This window comes from Nerophis lumbriciformis, linkage group LG18 (genome assembly GCF_033978685.3).
Source record: "Nerophis lumbriciformis linkage group LG18, RoL_Nlum_v2.1, whole genome shotgun sequence".
NCBI classification, from domain to species: domain Eukaryota; kingdom Metazoa; phylum Chordata; class Actinopteri; order Syngnathiformes; family Syngnathidae; genus Nerophis; species Nerophis lumbriciformis.
In genome coordinates, this window is record NC_084565.2 from 7,023,805 (window position 1) to 7,046,319 (window position 22,515).

A 22,515-nucleotide genomic window follows, 5' to 3' on the forward strand; every position below is an offset into this window, starting at 1 on the left:
GTGACGTCTGCACCTGAAGTACACCTTGAACAAGTCAACTTTGATTTGTTTGACTTTAGAAACACTTTTCTTAAAGCTCAATCATAGAAATAGTATGAATAATAATACATAATGTATGTATATATGTGTGTGTGTGTGTATACGTAAATGTGTATGTATGTATATGTGTGTGTGTGTGTGTGTGTGTGTGTGTGTGTGTGTGTGTGTGTGTGTGTGTGTGTGTGTGTGTATATATGTATAGTAATGTGTATATATGTATAGGTGTATAAGTATGTATATGCGTATATGTGTATCTATATATAGACACACACACATATATATGTATATATATATATGTGCGTGTGTATATATGTGTGTATATACCAGTGACGTGCAGTCACTAGAGGAGTCATCATGGAAAGAAAAAAAATGTAAAAAGAAAAACAATTAATTAAATTGTTATATGTATCCAGTGATTATACTATGAAGTTATTTTCCATTTAACTTCACCAGTTTTAGATTATTTTTATTCAAAATCGCTGAATTTTCACATTTGCCGTTCAAATACTGAGAAGAGACTGTGCGGTGAACAGCAGCCAGTTGAGGCACGTCACTCAGTGCCTCAACATGGATTGCGGACTCAGCTAACTGCTGGCCTGCTGTGCAGTGAGACTGTATTGCTATATGAATTATATTATACATTTCCATAGTTTAGTTAGCTGAAGTATATAATGTACAGTGTATTTTGTTAACAACTGTATGTGTGTAACGTATTTCTTGTGCTGAGCGATCATAAAACGGCTGCAAAAGACGCACTGGCTGAGGCTCCAGTAGCCCCGCCTGAGGCTCCAGTAGCCCCGCCTCCTGCACCCCCGCCGTAGAATTGTTATATCAACTAAAGCCCACACTTAAACTTTCCACGTGCAAGATTGAATCTATTTAAAAAAGTTTCATAAGAAGCCAAAAAGTGCAAAAACAATAATGTTGGTGTTGGAGGAGTTGTGAATGACTGCAGGGCCACAACATTAGGTACACCTGCAAACTGCAGGTGTATCTAATTCACAACTCCTCCAACACGAACATTATTGTTTTTGCACTTTTTGGCTTCTTATTAAATAACTTTTGTAACCTATTTTCATGGGCTTTCCTCTTTGTGATGTTAAGTTCCTGTTTTGAGCTGTTATACAGTACCGGTATATGCCTCGAGCTCTTAGTTTGAAGGCGCTAAGAGCGGAAGTGATGACATGGGGTGGGGCGGAAGTTTTTGAAAGAAGGTAAATAAAGTGGTCCTCGTGTAAACTGGAGCCTCCGTGTTTGTTATTTTGTAGTTTCATACAGTATAGGCGACATTTATAAACCCACGGTTACACTTTTTTAAATAGATTCAATCTTGCACGTGGAAAGTTTAAGTGAAGGCTTTAGTTGCGGCGCATGGACTTAATTTATAAGTAAAGGTAAGACCATAATAACGTTTTTTTTATTAAATGTGCTTTTTTGTGTGCTACAGTTTGTATGTGTAAAGTTAAAGTTAAGTTAAAGTAGCAATGATTGTCACACACACACTAGGTGTAATGAAATTTGCGTCTGTATTTGACCCATCCCCTTGTTCACCCCCTGGGAGGTGAGGGGAGCAGTGGGCAGCAGCAGCGCCGCGCCCGGGAATCATTTTTGGTGATTTAACCCCCAATTCCAAGCCTTGATGCTGAGTGCCAAGCAGGGAAGAATGCTGGTATGAGCTTTTAAACATAACCCGTTAACTGCTGCCAATCAAACGGTGAATAAGATACTCTTTAGGGTTCATATGTTTGTAAATCTGACTGTGATGAAGTCAGTGACTCACCAGCCATCAACCTCACCGCACGTCACTGGTATATACTGTATGTATATATATATATATATATATATACATACATACATACATGTTAGAGATGTTGAAGTGTGATGATAACCTCTCATTGTCCCTCATTCACACAAATGTTTTTAACGTGCAGAGTAAATGTGTTGGAACATTAAAGATTGTTTAAGATGGACAAATACATTTTCAAGTGTAAAACAAAACACGGAGAATGTTTTACGGCGTGGCGAAGTTGGGAGAGTGGCCGTGCCAGCAATCTGAGGGTTACTGGTTCAATCCCCACTTTCTACCATCCTCGTCACGTCCGTTGTGTCCTTGAGCAAGACACTTCACCCCTTGCTCCTGGTGGCTGCTGGTTAGCGCCTTGCATGGCAGCTCCCGCCATCAGTGTGTGAATGGGTGAATACTGTCAAAGCACTTTGAGTTCCTTAAAAAGGTAGAAAAGCGCTATACAAGTATAACCCATTTACCATTTAGAATGTCTGCAACTTATGGACGACAACAATGAAGGCTTCGGGGATGTTTCTTTCTGTAATTATAATTAATAATATTTATTACTATTCTAATTTCTAATGAATGAAAAGAGTACAGTCATTTGACAGTGAGCTCTGAGTAAATGCTCTTACTGCCATCTAGTGTCTACTTTGAAGTGTGTAAAATGAGTAAAACGTTAAAACAGTATTTGTTTCACAATTATTGTTGACATCTTGTCACATTATAGGGAACACTTAAATCATTGATTAAGAGACAGGAAGTTAAAAGGAAGTGATTGTAACTTCCTGTCTGTCTTGTGTTCTCCTCCCAAGAAGTGAAGTGATGATGAAAATGCTGATGTTTGCAGACTCTGAACCTGGCCTACAGCAGCATCTTCAGCTGCTACAGGAACTTTGTGGGCCCGCCTCACATCAAGGGCATGTGCCGGCTGCTGGGCTACCAGGGCATCGCCGTGGTGATGGAGGAGCTGCTGAAGGTGGTCAAGAGCCTGGTGGGTTACATGGTGCTGCTCCACCTCAGCCTGGTGCCGTCTTATGTACTCATGTCTGTGCGTGGTGTAGCTGCAGGGCACCATCATGCAGTACGTGAAGACCCTGATGGAGGTCATGCCCAAGATCTGTCGCCTCCCTCGTCACGAGTACGGCTCCCCAGGTTGGTGCCACACACCTTCAATTCTCTGCCACACCATGAACAACCACACACCTTTAATTATCTGCCACACCATGAACAACCACACACTTTTAATTATCTGCCACACCATGAAGAACCACACACCTTTAATTCTCTGCCACACCATGAACAACCACAGACCTTTAATTCTTTGCCACACCATGAACAACCACAGACCTTTAATTCTCTGCCACACCATGAAGAACCACAGACCTTTAATTCTCTGCCACACCATGAACAACCACACACCTTTAATTCTCTGCCACACCATGAACAACAACAGACCTTTAATTCTCTGCCACACCATGAACAACCACAGACCTTTAATTCTCTGCCACACCATGAACAACCACACACCTTTAATTATCTGCCACACCATGAACAACCACACACTTTTAATTATCTGCCACACCATGAAGAACCACACACCTTTAATTCTCTGCCACACCATGAACAACCACAGACCTTTAATTCTCTGCCACACCATGAACAACCACACACCTTTAATTCTCTGCCACACCATGAACAACCACACACCTTTAATTCTCTGCCACACCATGAACAACCACAGACCTTTAATTCTCTGCCACACCATGAACAACCACAGACCTTTAATTCTCTGCCACACCATGAACAACCACAGACCTTTAATTCTCTGCCACACCATGAACAACCACAGACCTTTAATTCTCTGCCACACCATGAACAACCACACACCTTTAATTCTCTGCCACACCATGAACAACCACAGACCTTTAATTCTCTGCCACACCATGAAGAACCACACACCTTTAATTCTCTGCCACACCATGAAGAACCACACACCTTTAATTCTCTGCCACACCATGAACAACCACACACCTTTAATTATCTGCCACACCGTGAAGAACCACACACCTTTAATTCTCTGCCACACCATGAACAACCACAGACCTTTAATTCTCTGCCACACCATGAAGAACCACACACCTTTAATTCTCTGCCACACCATGAACAACCACACACCTTCAATTGTCTGCCACACCATGAAGAACTCCGACATTGTGGTAAGCTCATCCAGAGACGTTGCTTCAAAGTTAGAAACTCAAACTGTGATCAAAAATCAACAAAAAACTTAATTGTACATTTTACAACACATTTCTCTTTAATTAATAACACATTTCTCTTTAATTAATAACACATTTCTCTTTAATTAATAACGCATTTCTCTCTAATGGGGACGGCGTGGCGCAGTGGAAGAATGGCCGTGCGCGACCCGAGGGTCCCTGGTTCAATCCCCACCTAGTACCAACCTCGTCATGTCCGTTGTGTCCTGAGCAAGACACTTCACCCTTGCTCCTGATGGGTGCTGGTTAGCGCCTTGCATGGCAGCTCCCTCCATCAGTGTGTGAATGTGTGTGTGAATGTAAATATGGAAGTAGTGTCAAAGTGCTTTGAGTACCTTGAAGGTAGAAAAGCGCTATACAAGTACAACCCATTTATCATTTATTTATCATAATTAATAACACATTTCTCTTTCATTAATAACATATTTCTCTATAATTAATAACACATTTCTCTTCAGTTAATAACACATTTCTCTTTAATTAATAACATGTTTCTCTTTAATTAATAACACATTTCTCTTCAATTAATAACACATTTCTCTTTAATTAATAACATGTTTCTCTTTAATTAATAACACATTTCTCTTTAATTAATAACACATTTCTCTTTAATTAATAACACGTTTCTCTTTAATTAATAACACGTTTCTCTTTAATTAATAACACGTTTCTCTTCAGTTAATAACACATTTCTCTTCAATTAATAACACATTTCTCTTCAATTAATAACACATTTCTCTTTAATTAATAACACATTTCTCTTTAATAACAATTCCTCTTTAATAACACATTTCTCTATAATTAATATGTTTTTCTTTAATTAATAACACATTTTTCTTTAATTTCTCTTTAAGTAATAACACATTTCTCGATAATTAATAACACATTTCCCTAATTATTAACAGTTCATCTCTAATTAATAACACATTTCTCTAATTAATAACACATTTCTCTTATTAATAACAATTTCTCTTATTAATAACAATTTCTCTCTAATTAATAACACATTTCTCTCTAATAACACATTTCTCTTAATAATAACACATTTCTCTTATTAATAACAATTTCTCTTATTAATAACACATTTCTCTCTAATAACACATTTCTCTAATTAATAACACATTTCTCTCTAATAACACATTTCTCTAATTAATAACACATTTCTCTCCAATAACACATTTCTCTTACTAATAACACATTTCTCTTACTAATAACGCATTCCTCTCAAATTAATAACACATTTCTCTCTAACTAATAACACATTTCTCTATAATTAATAACACATTCCTCTCAAATTAATAACACATTTCTCTCTAACTAATAACACATTTCTCTCTAATTAATAACACATTTCTCTCTAATTAATAACACATTTCTCTTCAATTAATAACAATTTCTCTGTAATTAATAACAATTTCTCTTCAGTTAATAACACATTTCTCTTTAATTAATAACACATTTCTCTTACTAATAACACATTTCTCTAATTAATAACACATTTCTCTCTAATTAATAACACATTTCTCTTTAATTAATAACACATTTCTCTTTAATTAATAACACATTTCTCTTACTAATAACACATTTCTCTAATTAATAACACATTTCTCTTTAATTAATAACACATTTCTCTTTAATTAATAACACATTTCTCTCTGATAACACATTTATCTTATTAATAACACATTTATCTTATTAATAACACATTTCTCTCATTAATAACACATTTCTCTTATTAATAACAAATTTCTCATTAATAACACATTACTCTCTCATTAATAGCACATTTCTCTCTAATTAATAACACATTTGTCTTTGATTAATAACACATTTCCTGGAGCCTCCAGGTGTGTGCTCTCTAAAGAGCACCAAAACATTGGCCTTTATTTTGAAAGTCATAAAATCTTCAAGATGGCACTAGCTGCATTTGAAGTACAAAGTTTGGTGTAAAAATAAAAAATAAATAGTGTCAAAGCGTTCAATTGGGTTGCACAAAAAAATTATTTCACATGAGAATCGGGATTTTTATTCATCCATCCATCCATCCATCCATTTTCTACCGTTTGTCCATCTTGGTGTAGCGGGGGTGCTGGAGCCTGGGTGGGGTGGGATACACCCTGGACATTGCGTGTGTGTATGTATATGTATATATATATATATATATATATATATATACAGTACAGGCCAAAAGTTTGAACACACCATCTCCTCATTCAATGGCTGAAAACATATTTTATATTCTAGTTTCTTCAAAATAGCCACCCTTTGCACTGATTATTCCTTTACACACTCTTGGCATTCTCTCCATGAGCTTCAAGAGGTAGTCACCTGAAATGGTTCTTCAACAGTCTTCAAGGAGTTAGCTCATGGAGAGAATGCTCATTTTTCATGTTTTCATGCACACCAAGTTTTTCAGTGGATAAAAGTATTACTGTGCAGAAGAGCAGACATGACGTCCTTCCAACACGACACAGAAATCCATCAGTTTGCTGAATAAAATCCAAGCCAAGATGGGAGATGATTGGAGGACATTTTCCTTTGGCAGGAATCCTGGAGTTCTTCCACCACCAGCTGAAGGACATCGTAGAATACGCTGAGCTGAAGACTGTCTGCTTCCAGAACTTGAGGGAAGTGGGCAACGCTCTTCTCTTCTGTCTGCTCAGCGAACAAAGTCTGGTAAGAATTCTTCATTTCTACTCATTACAATGTCAACCACTAGGGGGAGCAATACACTTTTTTATATACTTTATATTTCTACTTCATATTGTTTTATACTTTATATTGTTTTATACCTTATATTGTGATCGTAGTCGCAGGAAGAAGTGTGTGATCTGCTGCATGCTGCACCATTCCAGAACATTCTGCCCAGAGTCCACATCAAAGGTGCGTCAACTGCTGTTGTCTAAATGATGACTTTTAACTTGGACTTAAATTTTGTATTTCTGTTATTGATTTTTACGCTTTTTTGATGAATCATTTTCTGTAATAATGATTGCGGACAGATAAATGCAAATAAACCACTTAAACTATAGCATACATGTTAGTTAAAATATAAACTCTAGCAATAAACTTAAATTAAAACAATTGTAAAATGTTAAAGCTCAACCACAATTTATTTTATTTATTTATATATATGACGGCGTGGCGCAGTGGAAGAATGGCCGTGCGTGACCCGAGGGTCCCTGGTTCAATCCCCACCTAGTACCAACCTCGTCATGTCCGTTGTGTCCTGAGCAAGACACTTCACCCTTGCTCCTGATGGGTGCTGGTTAGCGCCTTGCATGGCAGCTCCCTCCATCAGTGTGTGAATGTGTGTGTGAATGGGTAAATGTGGAAGTAGTGTCAAAGCGCTTTGAGTACCTTGAAGGTAGAAAAGCGCTATACAAGTACAACCCATTTATCATTTATCATTTATATATATATATATATATATATATATATATATATATATATATATATATATATATATATATATACACACACACACACACACACACACACACACAGGTGTACTTAATATAGTGTCCTTCAAAGAGAAGTGGACTTAATTCGATGTCCTTAAAAGAGAGGCGTACCTTATGTGGTGTCCTTAAAACAGGTGTACCTAATTTTTTATACTAAAAGAGAGGCGTACCTAATGTAGTGTCCTTAGAATACAGGTGTACCTAATGTAGTGTCCTTGGAAGAAAGGTGTACCTAATGCAGTGTCCTTGAAGAGCTTACCCATTGCCGTGTCCTTGGAAGAAAAGTGTACCTAATGCAGTGTCCTGGGAAGAGAGGCGTACCTAATGCAGTGTCTTTAGAAGAGTGGCGTACATAATGCTGTGTCCTTAGAACAAGGTGTACCAAATGCAGTGTTTTTAGAAGGCAGGTGTACCTAATGCAGTGTCTTTACAAGGCTGGTGTACCTAATGTAGTGTCCTTGGAAGAGAGACATACCTAATGTAGTGTCCTTGGAAGAAAGGTGTACCTAATAACAGGTGTACCTAATGCAGTGTCCTTGAAGAGGGTACTTATTGCAGTGTCCTTAGGTGTACCTAGTGCAGTGTCCTTGGAAGAAATGTGTACCTAATGCAGTGTCCTCTGAAGAGAGGTGTACCTAATGCAGTGTCCTTGAAAGAGAGGCTTATATAATGCAGTGTCTTTAGAGGTCAGGTGTACCTAATGCAGTGTCCTTCGATGAGAAGCATACCTATTGCAGTGTCTTTAAAGGGCAGGTGTACCTAATGCAGTGTCCTTGGAAGAGAGGCGTACCTAATGCAGTGTCTTTAGAAGACAGGTTTACCTAATACAGTATTCTTGGAAGAGAGGTGTACCTAATGCAGTGTTTTTAGAAGAGAGGCATACCCAATGCAATGTCTTTAGAGGGCAGGTGTACCTAATGCAGTGTCCTTGGAAGAAAGGTGTACCTAACAAACAGGTGTACCTAATGCAGTGTCTATAGCAGAAGGTGTACTTAATGTAGTGTCCTTAAAAGAGAGGTGTACCTAATGTAGTGTCCTTAAAAGATAGGCGTACCTAATGTATTGTCCTTAAAAGATAGGTGTACCTAATGTAGTGTCCTTAAAAGATAGGCGTACCTAATGTAGTGTCCTTAAAAGATAGGCGTACCTAATGTATTGTCCTTAAAAGTGAGGCGTACCTAATGTAGTGTCCTTAAAAGATAGGCGTACCTAATGTAGTGTCCTTAAAAGATAGGCGTACCTAATGTAGTGTCCTTAAAAGATAGGCGTACCTATTGTAGTGTCCTTAAAAGAGAGGTGTACCTAATGTAGTGTCCTTAAAAGAGAGGTGTACCTATTGTAGTGTCCTTAAAAGAGAGGTGTACCTAATGTAGTGTCTTTAGAAGAGATTTGTACCTAATGTAATGTCCTTAGAAAGAGAGGTGTACCTAATGTAGTGTCCTTAGAAGAGAGCTGTACCTAATGTAGTGTCCTTAGAAGAGAGATGTACCTAATGTAGTGTCCTTAAAAGAGCGGTGTACCTAATGTAGTGTCCTTAAAAGAGAGGTGTACCTATTGTAGTGTCCTTAAAAGAGAGCTGTACCTAATGTAGTGTCTTTAGAAGAGATGTGTACCTAATGTAGTGTCTTTAGAAAGAGAGGTGTACCTAATGTAGTGTCTTTAAAAGAGAGGTATACCTAATGTAGTGTCCTTAAAAGAGAGGTGTACCTATTGTAGTGTCCTTAAAAGAGAGCTGTACCTAATGTAGTGTCTTTAGAAGAGATGTGTACCTAATGTAGTGTCTTTAGAAAGAGAGGTGTACCTAATGTAGTGTCTTTAAAAGAGAGGTGTACCTAATGTAGTGTCTTTAAAAGAGAGGTGTACCTAATGTAGTGTCTTTAGAAAAGATGTGTACCTAATGTAGTGTCTTTAGAAAGAGAGGTGTACCTAATGTAGTGTCTTTAAAAGAGAGGTGTACCTAATGTAGTGTCTTTAAAAGAGAGCTGTACCTAATGTAGTGTCTTTAGAAGAGAGCTGTACCTAATGTAGTGTCTTTAGAAGAGATGTGTACCTAATGTACTGTCCTTAGAAAGAGACATGTACCTAATGTAGTGTCTTTAAAAGAGAGGTGTACCTAATGTAGTGTCTTTAGAAGAGAGTTGTACCTAATGTACTGTCCTTAGAAAGAGAGGTGTACCTAATGCACTGTCCATTGGGGGAGAGGTACATTGTGGCTGCTAAGTCGTGTGTGTGTGTGTGTGTGTGTGTGTGTGTGTGTGTGTGTGTGTGTGTGTGTGTGTGTGTGTGTGTGTGTGTGTGTGTGTGTGTGTGTGTGTGTGTGTGTGTGTGTGTGTGTGTGTGTGTGAGAGCAGAAGGCGAGCGTCTGGATGCCAAGATGAAGCGTCTGGAGGCCAAGTACACAGCCCTGCACATGGTTCCTCTCATAGAGAGACTGGGCACACCTCAGGTAGCATAAAGTGATAAACATAACGTTCACACACCTGGTCTTGACACACCTTCACACACCTGGTCTTGACACACCTTCACACACCTGGTCTTGACACACCTTCACACACCTGGTCTTGACACACCTTCACACACCTGGTCTTGACACACCTTCACACACCTGGTCTTGACACACCTTCACACACCTGGTCTTGACACACCTTCACACACCTGGTCTTGACACACCTTCACACACCTGGTCTTGACACACCTTCACACACCTGGTCTTGACACACCTTCACACACCTGGTCTTGACACACCTGGTCTTGACACTTCCTGTCCGCCAAGCAGCAAATCGCCATCGCACGTGAGGGCGACCTGCTGACCAAAGAGCGTCTGTGCTGCGGTCTCTCCATGTTCGAGGTCATCCTGGCACGTGTGCGCACCTTCCTGGACGACCCCATCTGGCGCGGCCCGCTGCCTAGCAACGGCGTGATGCACGTGGACGAGTGCGTGGAGTTCCACCGCCTGTGGAGCGCCATGCAGTTTGTCTACTGCATCCCTGTGGGCGCACACGAGTTCACCGTGGAGTGAGTGACACCATCACCTGCGCCTCACGCCATCTGACGCCATCTGACACCATGTGACGCCATCTGACAGCATCTGACGCCATGCTTGTGTGCAGGCAGTGCTTTGGTGACGGCCTCCACTGGGCGGGCTGCTTGATCATCTCCCTGCTGGGACAACATCGCCGCTTTGACATCCTGGACTTCAGCTACCACCTGCTCAAGGTGCAGAAACATGATGGCAAGGATGAGGTCATCAAGAGTGTGGTGAGTCTCACTTTTAATTCTCATACATCGAATAATATGTCAATACAATACTTTATTATATATATTTATATACTTGAGTAAACATACTTTACTCAAGTATATAAATATATATAATAAACATACTTTACTCAAGTATATAAATATATAATAAACATACTTTACTCAAGTATATAATTATATAATATATATAATAAACATACTTTACTCAAATGTATAAATATATAATATATAATAAACATACTTCACTCAAGTATATAAATATATAATATATATAATAAACATATTTACTCAAGTATATAAATATATATAATAAACATACTTTACTCAAGTATATAAATATATATAATAAACATACTTTACTCAAGTATATAAATATATAATATATATAATAAACATACTTCACTCAAGTATATAATATATATAATAAACATACTTTACTCAAGTATATAAATATATATAATAAACATACTTTACTCAAATATATAATATATATAATAAACATACTTCACTCAAGTATATAATATATAATAAACATATATATATATACATATATAAGTCGCACTGGAGCTATGAAAAAACTGCGACTTATAGTCCGAAAAATACAGTAAATCAAAAATTTAAATAAAAATGGGAGCAAAAAAAGTGCAGTGATGTGACCAAAATCCTCAAATTGTATATATAAAATTTTGCATTTTAAGTACATTTTTGTTGTCCAAATAATTTGCAAAAAAAACCCTCAATTTAATCAAAAATAAAAATGGGAGCAAAAAAAGTGCAGTGATGTGACCATAATATTGATATTGTATTTATAAAATATTGCTTTTTAAATACATTGTTGTTGTCCAAATAATTTGCAAAAAAACCCCTCAATTTAATCAAAAATAAAAATAAAATGGGAGCAAAAAAAGTGCAGTGATGTGACCAAAATATTGATATTGTATTTATAAAATATTGCATTTTAAATACATTTTTGTTGTCCAAATAATTTGCAAAAAATATTAAGCAGTTTTTTTATGGATTTGAAGCTCAAATGTCCTAAAGCTTTAAATTCAACATTGCACATATTGTACATATATACTATGTGTTATAGTGAACCAAAATACTCTGATATTGCATAATTTAAAGTATAAACGATCAATATTTTAACAAAACAAGCAGAAGCTGCGACTGAAAATGAATTTATTACATTTCAAGTTCATTCATGTTGTCCAAATAATGAGCTACATTTCTTAATTAAATCACAAATTGTGTTAATGTTCAAAAAAATAATTTATTGTTACATTTGTCTGACGTGAATTGAAACAATTAAAAATATGTGACACTTTTTATTAAAAAATAATTTTAAAAGGATTAAATATTTGTTAAAAAAGTGTTGTTGTTTTTAACTTAATGTCAAGAAAAGTATTGCGACAAAATCACTGGATGATCAATAAATATTTGCAGTACGCCCACTTGTCCACTAGGGGCGCCTCTTAGTGTTGACGTGTGTCTGCTCCCCAGCCCCTGAAGAAGATGGTGGATCGCATCCGCAAGTTCCAGGTGCTGAACAACGAGATCTTCTCCATCCTGAACAAGTACCTGAAGTCTGGCGATGGCGAGAACGTGCCGGTGGAACATGTGCGCTGCTTCCAGCCGCCCATCCACCAGTCACTGGCCAGTAGCTAAGATGTCAAAGTTCCAACACAACGGGACCACTTTTTGTACTCACGTGTGCCTTATGGAGGAGAGTTAGTGAGCAACATGCATGCTGAAAGCTTTTATTCCAATAAATATGTAACACATGAGTGCTCGTGGCGTAGAAAGGATCTTTGTAGAAAGGCAGTCAGTGCATGAAGACGTTAAGGCAAATGAAAAATATCTTTTTGGTCCTGCAGATTGTCGTTTTTTAGGCTCCTAGGACGATGACGCCGCCGCCCCGTTCCGCCGCGACACCACATCGTCACGCTCCTCCGTGTCGGTGCGCAGCAGCTCGTATGTGCCGTTGGCGGCGGCGGCGCGCTGGTCCTTGCGCACGGAGGCGGCGAGCGCGGCCAGGCTGACGCTGACGTCCTTGAAGGCGTGCAGCAGGAAGATGCCCACCACGATGGTCAGGAAGCCGCTCAGCGTGCCGATGATGTCGTCGGCGCCCATGTGGCGCCACTCCTTGAAGAGCACGGCGGAGCAGGTGAGCACGGAGGTGGTGAAGAAGACGTAGTAGATGGGCGTGACCAGCGAGGTGTTGAAGATGTCCAGCGCCTTGTTCAGGTAGTTGATCTGTGTGCTCACGCACGCCACCAGGCCCAGCAGCAGGATCCACGCCAGCGGCGTCTTGGCCACGTTGGCGCCCGCCACCGCCTCCTTGATGGCGATGCCCAGACCCTTCACGCACGACACCGACAGCGCGCCGATCACCGAGCAGATGGTGATGTAGACCAGGATGTTGGTCTGCCCGTGGCGAGGACCCACCACGAAGATCAGGACCAGAGCCACCACCACCACCAGCGTGGCGAAGACGAAAAAGCCTGCGAGGGAAGCGGACATTTTTGCACCTGTGTCAACTCCTCCTGCTCCCAACTTTTGTTATTCACCGTTTCTGCAGGCAGCAGCACATTTCTTTAATATTACTGTCTTTTTCATAGTTTGGCCAGCGGTGCGACTTACTGTATGTGTGAAATTATTAACACATTAAATATCAAATAATATTATTCAGTAGAGCTGTCCGATAATATCAGCCGATAAATGCTTTAAAATGTAAATTATCGGTATCGTTTAATTATTTATTTTTTTATTAAATCAACATAAAAAACAAGATACACTTACAATTAGTGCACCAACCCAAAAAACCTACATTATATATCAATATATATCGATACAGTCTGCAAGGGGTACAGTCCGTAAGCACACATGATTGGTCCACTAATAGTACTAACCTTTAACACTTAATTTTACTCATTTTTATTAATTACTAGTTTCTATGTAACTGTTTTACTTTCTTTTTTATTCAATAAATTTTTTCAAATGTATTTATCTTATTTTATTTTATTAATTTTGAAAAAAAGGACCTTATTTTCACCATACCTGGTTGTCCAAATTAGGCATAATAATGAGTTGATTCCACGACTGCATATATCGGTATCGGTAATTAAGAGTTGGACAATATTGGATATCAGCAAAAAGCCATTATCGGACATCCCTAGTATTTATGTCATTCACGTAAGAGACTAGACGTATGTCAGCAATCGTCACACACGTCAACCAATAACAAATTGGCAGAAGTGCATTGTAAAAAAAAAAAAAAAAAGATGCTACCTGCTACTACTTCCGTACCTATGAAAATTGATCATTTCAACATTGGCGGTAACTTATAAAAACTGAGAAGGGCTGAACAAAAATGGCAGGGAAAAGGAAATCATATACTGCGGGTTACAAGCTGGAAGTAGTGAAATATGCAGCAGAAAACGGCGATCGAGCAGCAGAAATAAAGTTTGGAGTAAGTGAGAAACTTGTAAATGACTAGCGAAAAATTTCCCCCAAAAATGTAACTTGTACTCTAGTGCGACTTATGTTTTTTTTTCCTTTTTTACTATGCATTTTCATCCGGAGCAATTTATACTCCGAAAAATACGGTAAATTCCAGACGACTTTTTTCCTACGCTTTAAACCCTGCAGCTTATAAAACAGTGCAGCTAATATATGGATTTTACTTTGCTGACAACCATAATGTAAAGCAGGGGTGTCAAACTCAAATACAGAGTGGGCCAAAATGTAAAACTGAACAAAGCCGCGGGCCAAGGTTGAACAAATGAACCTTTTAATAGGGACCCAAACAAGTTTTGCATTAAATATTGAACAAGCAAGGCTTATATAACTACCGTATTTTCCGCACTATAAGGCGCACCTAAAAACCACAAATTTTCTCAAAAGCTAACAGTGCGCCTTATAACCCGGTGCGCTTTATTACGATTAATTTTCATAAAGTTTCGATCTCGCAACTTCGGTAAACAGCCGCCATCTTTTTTCCCGGTAGAACAGGAAGCGCTTCTTCTTCTACGCAAGCAACCGCCAAGGAAAGCACCCGCCCCCATAGAACAGGAAGCGCTTCACCCGCCCCCGGAAGAAGAAGAAAAAACGCGCGGATATCACCGTACGTTTCATTTCCTGTTTACATCTGTAAAGACCACAAAATGGCTCCTACTAAGCGATCCGGTTCATAAAAAGACGCAATCTCTCCATCCGCACACGGATTACTACCGTATTTCACAGCAACTGAACCGCACTGTGGAACGGGAGCACGTACGGTGAATATTTGCACCACAGGGAATGAGAAGTCATCCTTCACTGTGGTTCTAGCTTGCCATGCTAACTTCCACTCATGGTGATATTCAAAAGGAAGACCTTGCCAAAAGAGACCTTTCCAGCCGGCGTCATCATAAAAGCTAACTCGAAGGGATGGATGGATGAAGAAAAGATGAGCGAGTGGTTAAGGGAAGTTTACGCGAAGAGGCCGGGTGGCTTTTTTCACACAGCTCCGAAGGCGAACACACCTTCACTAAGACGGGCAGACAGCCTCGGACGACATACGCCAACATTTGCCAGTGGATCGTAAATGCTTGGGCAGATATTTCGGTCACAACTGTGGTCCGAGCTTTCCGGAAGGCAGGATTCACAGAACAACAGTGACACTGACTCCCGATGACTTCTACGAGACGGAACCGGCCATTTTGGATACCACGCTTGCGCAACTTTTCAATTCGGACACCGAAGACGAAGAATTCGAAGGATTTATGAATGAAGAATAACTTCAGAAGGTGAGCGCTATGTTTATTTTGTGTGTTGTGACATTAACGTTCGAGCAACATTATGTTGGTATTGCTCTACACCATTTTGAATTTTACTATGTTTGTGATTGCACATTTGCGTACATTTTGGGACAGAGTTGTTAGAACGCTGGTTTTCAATATATTATTAAAGTTTGACTGAACTATCTGACTGTTTTTTTGACATTCACTTTAGCGCAGCGTAGGCGCGGCTTATAGTCCGGGGCGGCTTATTGGTGGACAAAATTATGAAATATGTAATTCATAGAAGGTGCGGCTAATAATCCGGTGCGCCTTATAGTGCGGAAAATACGGTATATAATGACATGCAAAATCGAGTTTGAAATAATAATAATAATTAAAAAATATCAATGGCATATCAAATACAATTTAAATAAAAATGTAATGCCTCTTTTCTATTTGCAGCCTTCTGAGGTAAATATCAACAGGCTAATACATTTGAAAATAAAATAATGAATAAACCAACCATTCAGGACTTTAAACTGCTCAGTTTGCAACACACTGATCTAATCTGATGTGCCCAAGCCTGATACCTGCCATTTTTTCTTGGATGCTAGTTCATTAATGTCGGGGCTTAGGCTTTGAGCTGAGGCAACCTTCATTATCGAACAAAGGTGTTCATCAGTCATTATATCTCGTAGTCCACAGTCTTGGGGGCGTGCCTTACAGGCACTGCTTTTATCGTCCTCTACGAGCTGTCGTCACGTCCGCTTTTCATTCCTTCTAACAACGTGCCCGCCCAGTCACAAGATATGAGCGGCTCCTGTACGCACACACTTAAATGCAACGCATACTTCATCAACAGCGATACAGTTTACACTGAGAGTGGCCGTATAAACAACTTTAACATTGTTACAAATATACGCCACACTGTGAATCCACACCAAACAAGAATGACAAACACAGTTTGGAAGAACATCCGTACAGTAACAAAACATAAACACAACAGAACAAATACCCAGAACCCTTTGCAGCACTAACCCTTCTGGGACGCTACAATATACAATATACCCCCCCCCCCCACACACACACACACACACACACACCTTGTAGCGTCCCGGAAGAGTTAGTGCTTCAAAGGGTTCTGGGTATTTGTTCTGTTGTGTTTATGTTGTGTTACTGTGCAGATGATCTCCTGAAATGTGTTTGTCATTCTTGTTTGGTGTGAATTCACAGTGTGGCGTATATTTGTAACAATGTTTAAGGTTTTTATACGGGCCCCCTCAGTGTGACCTGTATGGCTGAAGATCAAGTATGCGTTGCATTCACTTGTGTGTGCGTGCCAAAGCCGCACATATTATGTAACTGAGCCAGCACTCGTTGGACTGGACGAAAAGTGGACGTTACAATTCAAATTTGGCCCGCGGGCCAGAGTTTGACACCCATAATGTAAATAGTAAAAAAAAACAAAAGACTGAAAAGGTGTGTTATTGTTTGTGCCCTTATATTTAGAGCTTTGAACCGGAAGTGCAATTGCTGCTTTTTCTTCTAGCCATCCATAGCATTTCTACTCGTATGGATTCTTTATTCATCCCTCCAAACATAAACAATTCTTACTTAATCACCCGTGCAATGTGTAGAAGTGTTTTCATGCATATGTGTATGTTCTATCGTAATATTTAAAGAAAAAACCACGAGCAAAGACACTGAAAAGGTGTTTGTGCTATGACGGCATCTTTTGGACGAGTGTGCCCACTGCAGGCGCTGCAGTGTCCTTCAATTTAGTTCTTTTGACCAAAAGCAGAATTGCAGGTCAGTCTTCTAGCCGTCCATAGCGTTTCTACTTGAATGGATTCTCCAAGCAACATTAGTAAGTTTTACAATATAACTAAAACAATTCTTTCTTACTAAAGCGTGCCATGTGTGATGTGTGTAGGAGTGTTTACATGCATATTTGTACGTGCTATGAAGCTAGCATTAGCTAATATGCTAACATGTTTACAAATGTCTGTTAGTATTATTACTAACTTTTTTTTGTACTGTTTCACTTTCACAAGTTCAGTAAATTCAGCAAAACGTCACCGTAGAGTTATTGAGTCTGTTTAGCTGACTGCACAGCTAGTGAGTCCATGATGATGACTTCTGTTTTGTTTGATCAGCCGTTTTACTGCCTTATTACAGACACCGTTTGGAAACAATTAAGGTGTGTAAATAACTGATGTTACAACATATATATCTGCCACGGTGTAGCTAATATATGGAAAATATTTATTTCCTTCCAAAATGTAGTGGGTGTGGCTTATAGTCCGGAAAATGAGTTAATACTTTTTACTGCAGATAATTATTATATATTGTCCAAATACGTATTAACTGTTATTATCTAGTCAATTATAATTGGCTCACAAGATTGTTTCATCTGAGAAATGACACCTCTTTATTTTTCTCTGGTGGTAGCAGCAGCTGCCAGTTGTGCTGATAGAAGTTTTGTTGGTCTGCCAAAGAAGTGGACAGTTAACTGCCTCTAACAGCATGTGTCATTTCACCACATCAGCATTTTAATATCTCTAGACGTCACATTTTATGTTTTAAAACCTTCATTTTCGCAAAAACCCTGTAATGAAGCTGTTATTATTCATTACCAGCTTGTCCTATCATTTGCTACAGTTATTCAGAGTAATGATTACTGCTGATAGTAGTCAATTGTCTGTGTACACACTCATCAGCTTTGGACTATAACAATGTTGACTAGTTTATATTAGTGTTTTTCAACCACTGTGGTTGGGGAGATGATCTCATTTCAACTAATTGGGTTAAAAACATTTTTTGCAAACCAGTAATTATAATTTGCAAATGATGTGTTGTTGTTGAGTGTCGGTGCTGTCTAGAGCTTAGCAGAGTAACCGTGTAATACTCTTCCATATCAGTAGGTGGCAGCCGGTAGCTAATTGCTTTGCTGAAACAGCGGAAGGCAGTGTGGAGGTAAAAAGGTATCTAATGCTTAAACCAAAAATAAACAATAGGTGAGTGCCCCTAAGAAAAGGCATTGAAGCTTAGGGAAGGCTATGCAGAACAAAACTAAAACTGAACTGGCTACAAAGTAAACAAAAACAGAATGCTGGACGACAGCAAAGACTTACTGTGGAGCAAAGACGGCCCCACAAAGTACATCCGTACATGACAATAAACAATGTCCCCACAAAGAAGGATAAAAAAAACTTAAAAGTAGTCTTGATTGATAAAACAAAGCAGGTGCGGGGGATAGCGTTTAAGGAAGACATGAAACTGCTACAGGAAAATACCAACAAAACAGGAAAAGCCACCAAAATAGGAGCGCAAGACAAGAAGTAAAACACTACACTAGGGATGTCCCGATCCGATATTTGGATCGGATCGGCTGCCGATATTTGCCAAAAATTGCGTATCGGCAAGGCATGGGAAAATGCCGATCCAGATCCAGTTTAAAAAAAACTCCGGTCCGTGTTTTCCAAAGCACCGATTTAAATAATACATTCCACTTTTCTGCTGCTCCCTAATTTCCGTTCCGCATTTTCCAGCACACCTTCAACACATCCACAATTCTCACGCAGTTGCTTTTAGCTGCTGGCATTACACGACAGGCTCTTCTCACTCTTTCCTGTGTCTCCCTCTCACAGACAGCAAGTGCACCTTCTTACACACGTCACATACTGTCACGTCATACGTCACATACTGTCACGTCATACGTCACATACTGTCACGTCATACGTCACATACTGTCACGTCATACGTCACATACTGTCACGTCATACGTCACATACTGTCACGTCATACGTCACATACTGTCACGTCATACGTCACATACTGTCACGTCATACGTCACATACGTATACGTCATACATCACATACTGTCACGTCATACGTCACATACTGTCACGACATACGTCACATACTGTCACGTCATACGTCACATACTGTCACGTCATACGTCACATACGTATACGTCATACATCACATACTGTCACGTCATACATCACATACGTATACGTCATACATCACATACTGTCACGACATACGTCACATACTGTCACGTCATACGTCACATACTGTCACGTCATACGTCACATACTGTCACGACATACGTCACATACTGTCACGTCATACGTCACATACGTATACGTCATACATCACATACTGTCACGTCATACGTCACATACTGCCACGTCATACGTCACATACTGTCACGTCATACGTCACATACTGTCACGTCATACGTCACATACTGTCACGTCATACGTCACATACTGTCACGTCATACGTCACATACTGTCACGACATACGTCACATACTGTCACGTCATACGTCACATACTGTCACGACATACGTCACATACTGTCACGTCATACGTCACATACTGTCACGTCATACGTCACATACTGTCACGACATACGTCACATACTGTCACGTCATACGTCACATACGTATACGTCATACATCACATACTGTCACGTCATACGTCACATACTGCCACGTCATACGTCACATACTGTCACGTCATACGTCACATACTGTCACGTCATACGTCACATACTGTCACGTCATACGTCACATACTGTCACGTCATACGTCACATACTGTCACGTCATACGTCACATACTGTCACGTCATACGTCACATACTGTCACGTCATACGTCACATACTGTCACGACATACGTCACATACTGTCACGACATACGTCACATACTGTCACGTCATACGTCACATACTGTCACGTCATACGTCACATACTGTCACGTCATACGTCACATACTGTCACGTCATACGTCACATACTGTCACGTCATACGTCACATACTGTCACGTCATACGTCACATACTGTCACGTCATACGTCACATACTGTCACGTCATACGTCACATACTGTCACGTCATACGTCACATACTGTCACGTCATACGTCACATACTGTCACGTCATACGTCACATACTGTCACGTCATACGTCACATACTGTCACGACATACGTCACATACTGTCACGACATACGTCACATACTGTCACGTCATACGTCACATACTGTCACGTCATACGTCACATACTGTCACGTCATACGTCACATACTGTCACGTCATACGTCACATACTGTCACGTCATACGTCACATACTGTCACGACATACGTCACATACTGTCACGTCATACGTCACATACTGTCACGTCATACGTCACATACTGTCACGACATACGTCACATACTGTCACGACATACGTCACATACTGTCACGACATACGTCACATACTGTCACGACATACGTCACATACTGTCACGTCATACGTCACATACTGTCACGACATACGTCACATACTGTCACGACATACGTCACATACTGTCACGTCATACGTCACATACTGTCACGACATACGTCACATACTGTCACGTCATACGTCACATACTGTCACGTCATACGTCACATACTGTCACGTCATACGTCACATACTGTCACGTCATACGTCACATACGTATACGTCATACATCACATACTGTCACGTCATACGTCACATACTGTCACGTCATACGTCACATACTGTCACGTCATACGTCACATACGTATACGTCATACATCACATACTGTCACGTCATACATCACATACGTATACGTCATACATCACATACTGTCACGACATACGTCACATACTGTCACGTCATACGTCACATACTGTCACGTCATACGTCACATACTGTCACGACATACGTCACATACTGTCACGTCATACGTCACATACGTATACGTCATACATCACATACTGCCACGTCATACGTCACATACTGTCACGTCATACGTCACATACTGTCACGTCATACGTCACATACTGTCACGTCATACGTCACATACTGTCACGTCATACGTCACATACTGTCACGACATACGTCACATACTGTCACGTCATACGTCACATACTGTCACGACATACGTCACATACTGTCACGTCATACGTCACATACTGTCACGTCATACGTCACATACTGTCACGTCATACGTCACATACTGTCACGACATACGTCACATACTGTCACGTCATACGTCACATACTGTCACGTCATACGTCACATACTGTCACGACATACGTCACATACTGTCACGACATACGTCACATACTGTCACGACATACGTCACATACTGTCACGACATACGTCACATACTGTCACGTCATACGTCACATACTGTCACGTCATACGTCACATACTGTCACGTCATACGTCACATACTGTCACGTCATACGTCACATACTGTCACGACATACGTCACATACTGTCACGACATACGTCACATACTGTCACGTCATACGTCACATACTGTCACGTCATACGTCACATACTGTCACGACATACGTCACATACTGTCACGTCATACGTCACATACTGTCACGACATACGTCACATACTGTCACGACATACGTCACATACTGTCACGTCATACGTCACATACTGTCACGTCATACGTCACATACTGTCACGACATACGTCACATACTGTCACGACATACGTCACATACTGTCACGACATACGTCACATACTGTCACGTCATACGTCACATACTGTCACGTCATACGTCACATACTGTCACGTCATACGTCACATACTGTCACGTCATACGTCACATACTGTCACGTCATACGTCACATACTGTCACGTCATACGTCACATACTGTCACGTCATACGTCACATACTGTCACGTCATACGTCACATACGTATACGTCATACATCACATACTGTCACGTCATACATCACATACGTATACGTCATACATCACATACTGTCACGACATACGTCACATACTGTCACGTCATACGTCACATACTGTCACGTCATACGTCACATACTGTCACGACATACGTCACATACTGTCACGTCATACGTCACATACGTATACGTCATACATCACATACTGCCACGTCAT

The 22,515-nt window shown here is 39.9% G+C and overlaps 2 protein-coding genes across 6 annotated transcripts in view; one reads left to right on the forward strand and one right to left on the reverse strand.

Annotated features, from left to right (window-relative positions):
• Window positions 1–12,610, forward strand: part of cyfip1 (cytoplasmic FMR1 interacting protein 1) — a 115,241-nt gene extending 102,631 nt beyond the window's left edge. For all 4 annotated transcript variants that reach the window (XM_061977562.2, XM_061977561.2, XM_061977563.2 and 1 more), the window contains exons 24-31: window positions 2,676–2,819; window positions 2,890–2,980; window positions 6,650–6,780; window positions 6,915–6,987; window positions 9,920–10,014; window positions 10,345–10,583; window positions 10,679–10,826; window positions 12,327–12,610. In XM_061977562.2, the coding sequence (XP_061833546.1) occupies window positions 2,676–2,819; window positions 2,890–2,980; window positions 6,650–6,780; window positions 6,915–6,987; window positions 9,920–10,014; window positions 10,345–10,583; window positions 10,679–10,826; window positions 12,327–12,491 (1,086 nt within the window). In that variant the 3' untranslated portion in view covers window positions 12,492–12,610. The remainder of the gene's footprint in view (window positions 1–2,675; window positions 2,820–2,889; window positions 2,981–6,649; window positions 6,781–6,914; window positions 6,988–9,919; window positions 10,015–10,344; window positions 10,584–10,678; window positions 10,827–12,326) is intronic.
• The window catches only part of nipa2 (NIPA magnesium transporter 2), a 48,784-nt gene continuing 38,257 nt past the window's right edge, over window positions 11,989–22,515 (reverse strand). For both annotated transcript variants that reach the window (XM_061977566.2, XM_061977565.2), the window contains exon 6: window positions 11,989–13,327. In XM_061977566.2, the coding sequence (XP_061833550.1) occupies window positions 12,720–13,327 (608 nt within the window). In that variant the 3' untranslated portion in view covers window positions 11,989–12,719. The remainder of the gene's footprint in view (window positions 13,328–22,515) is intronic.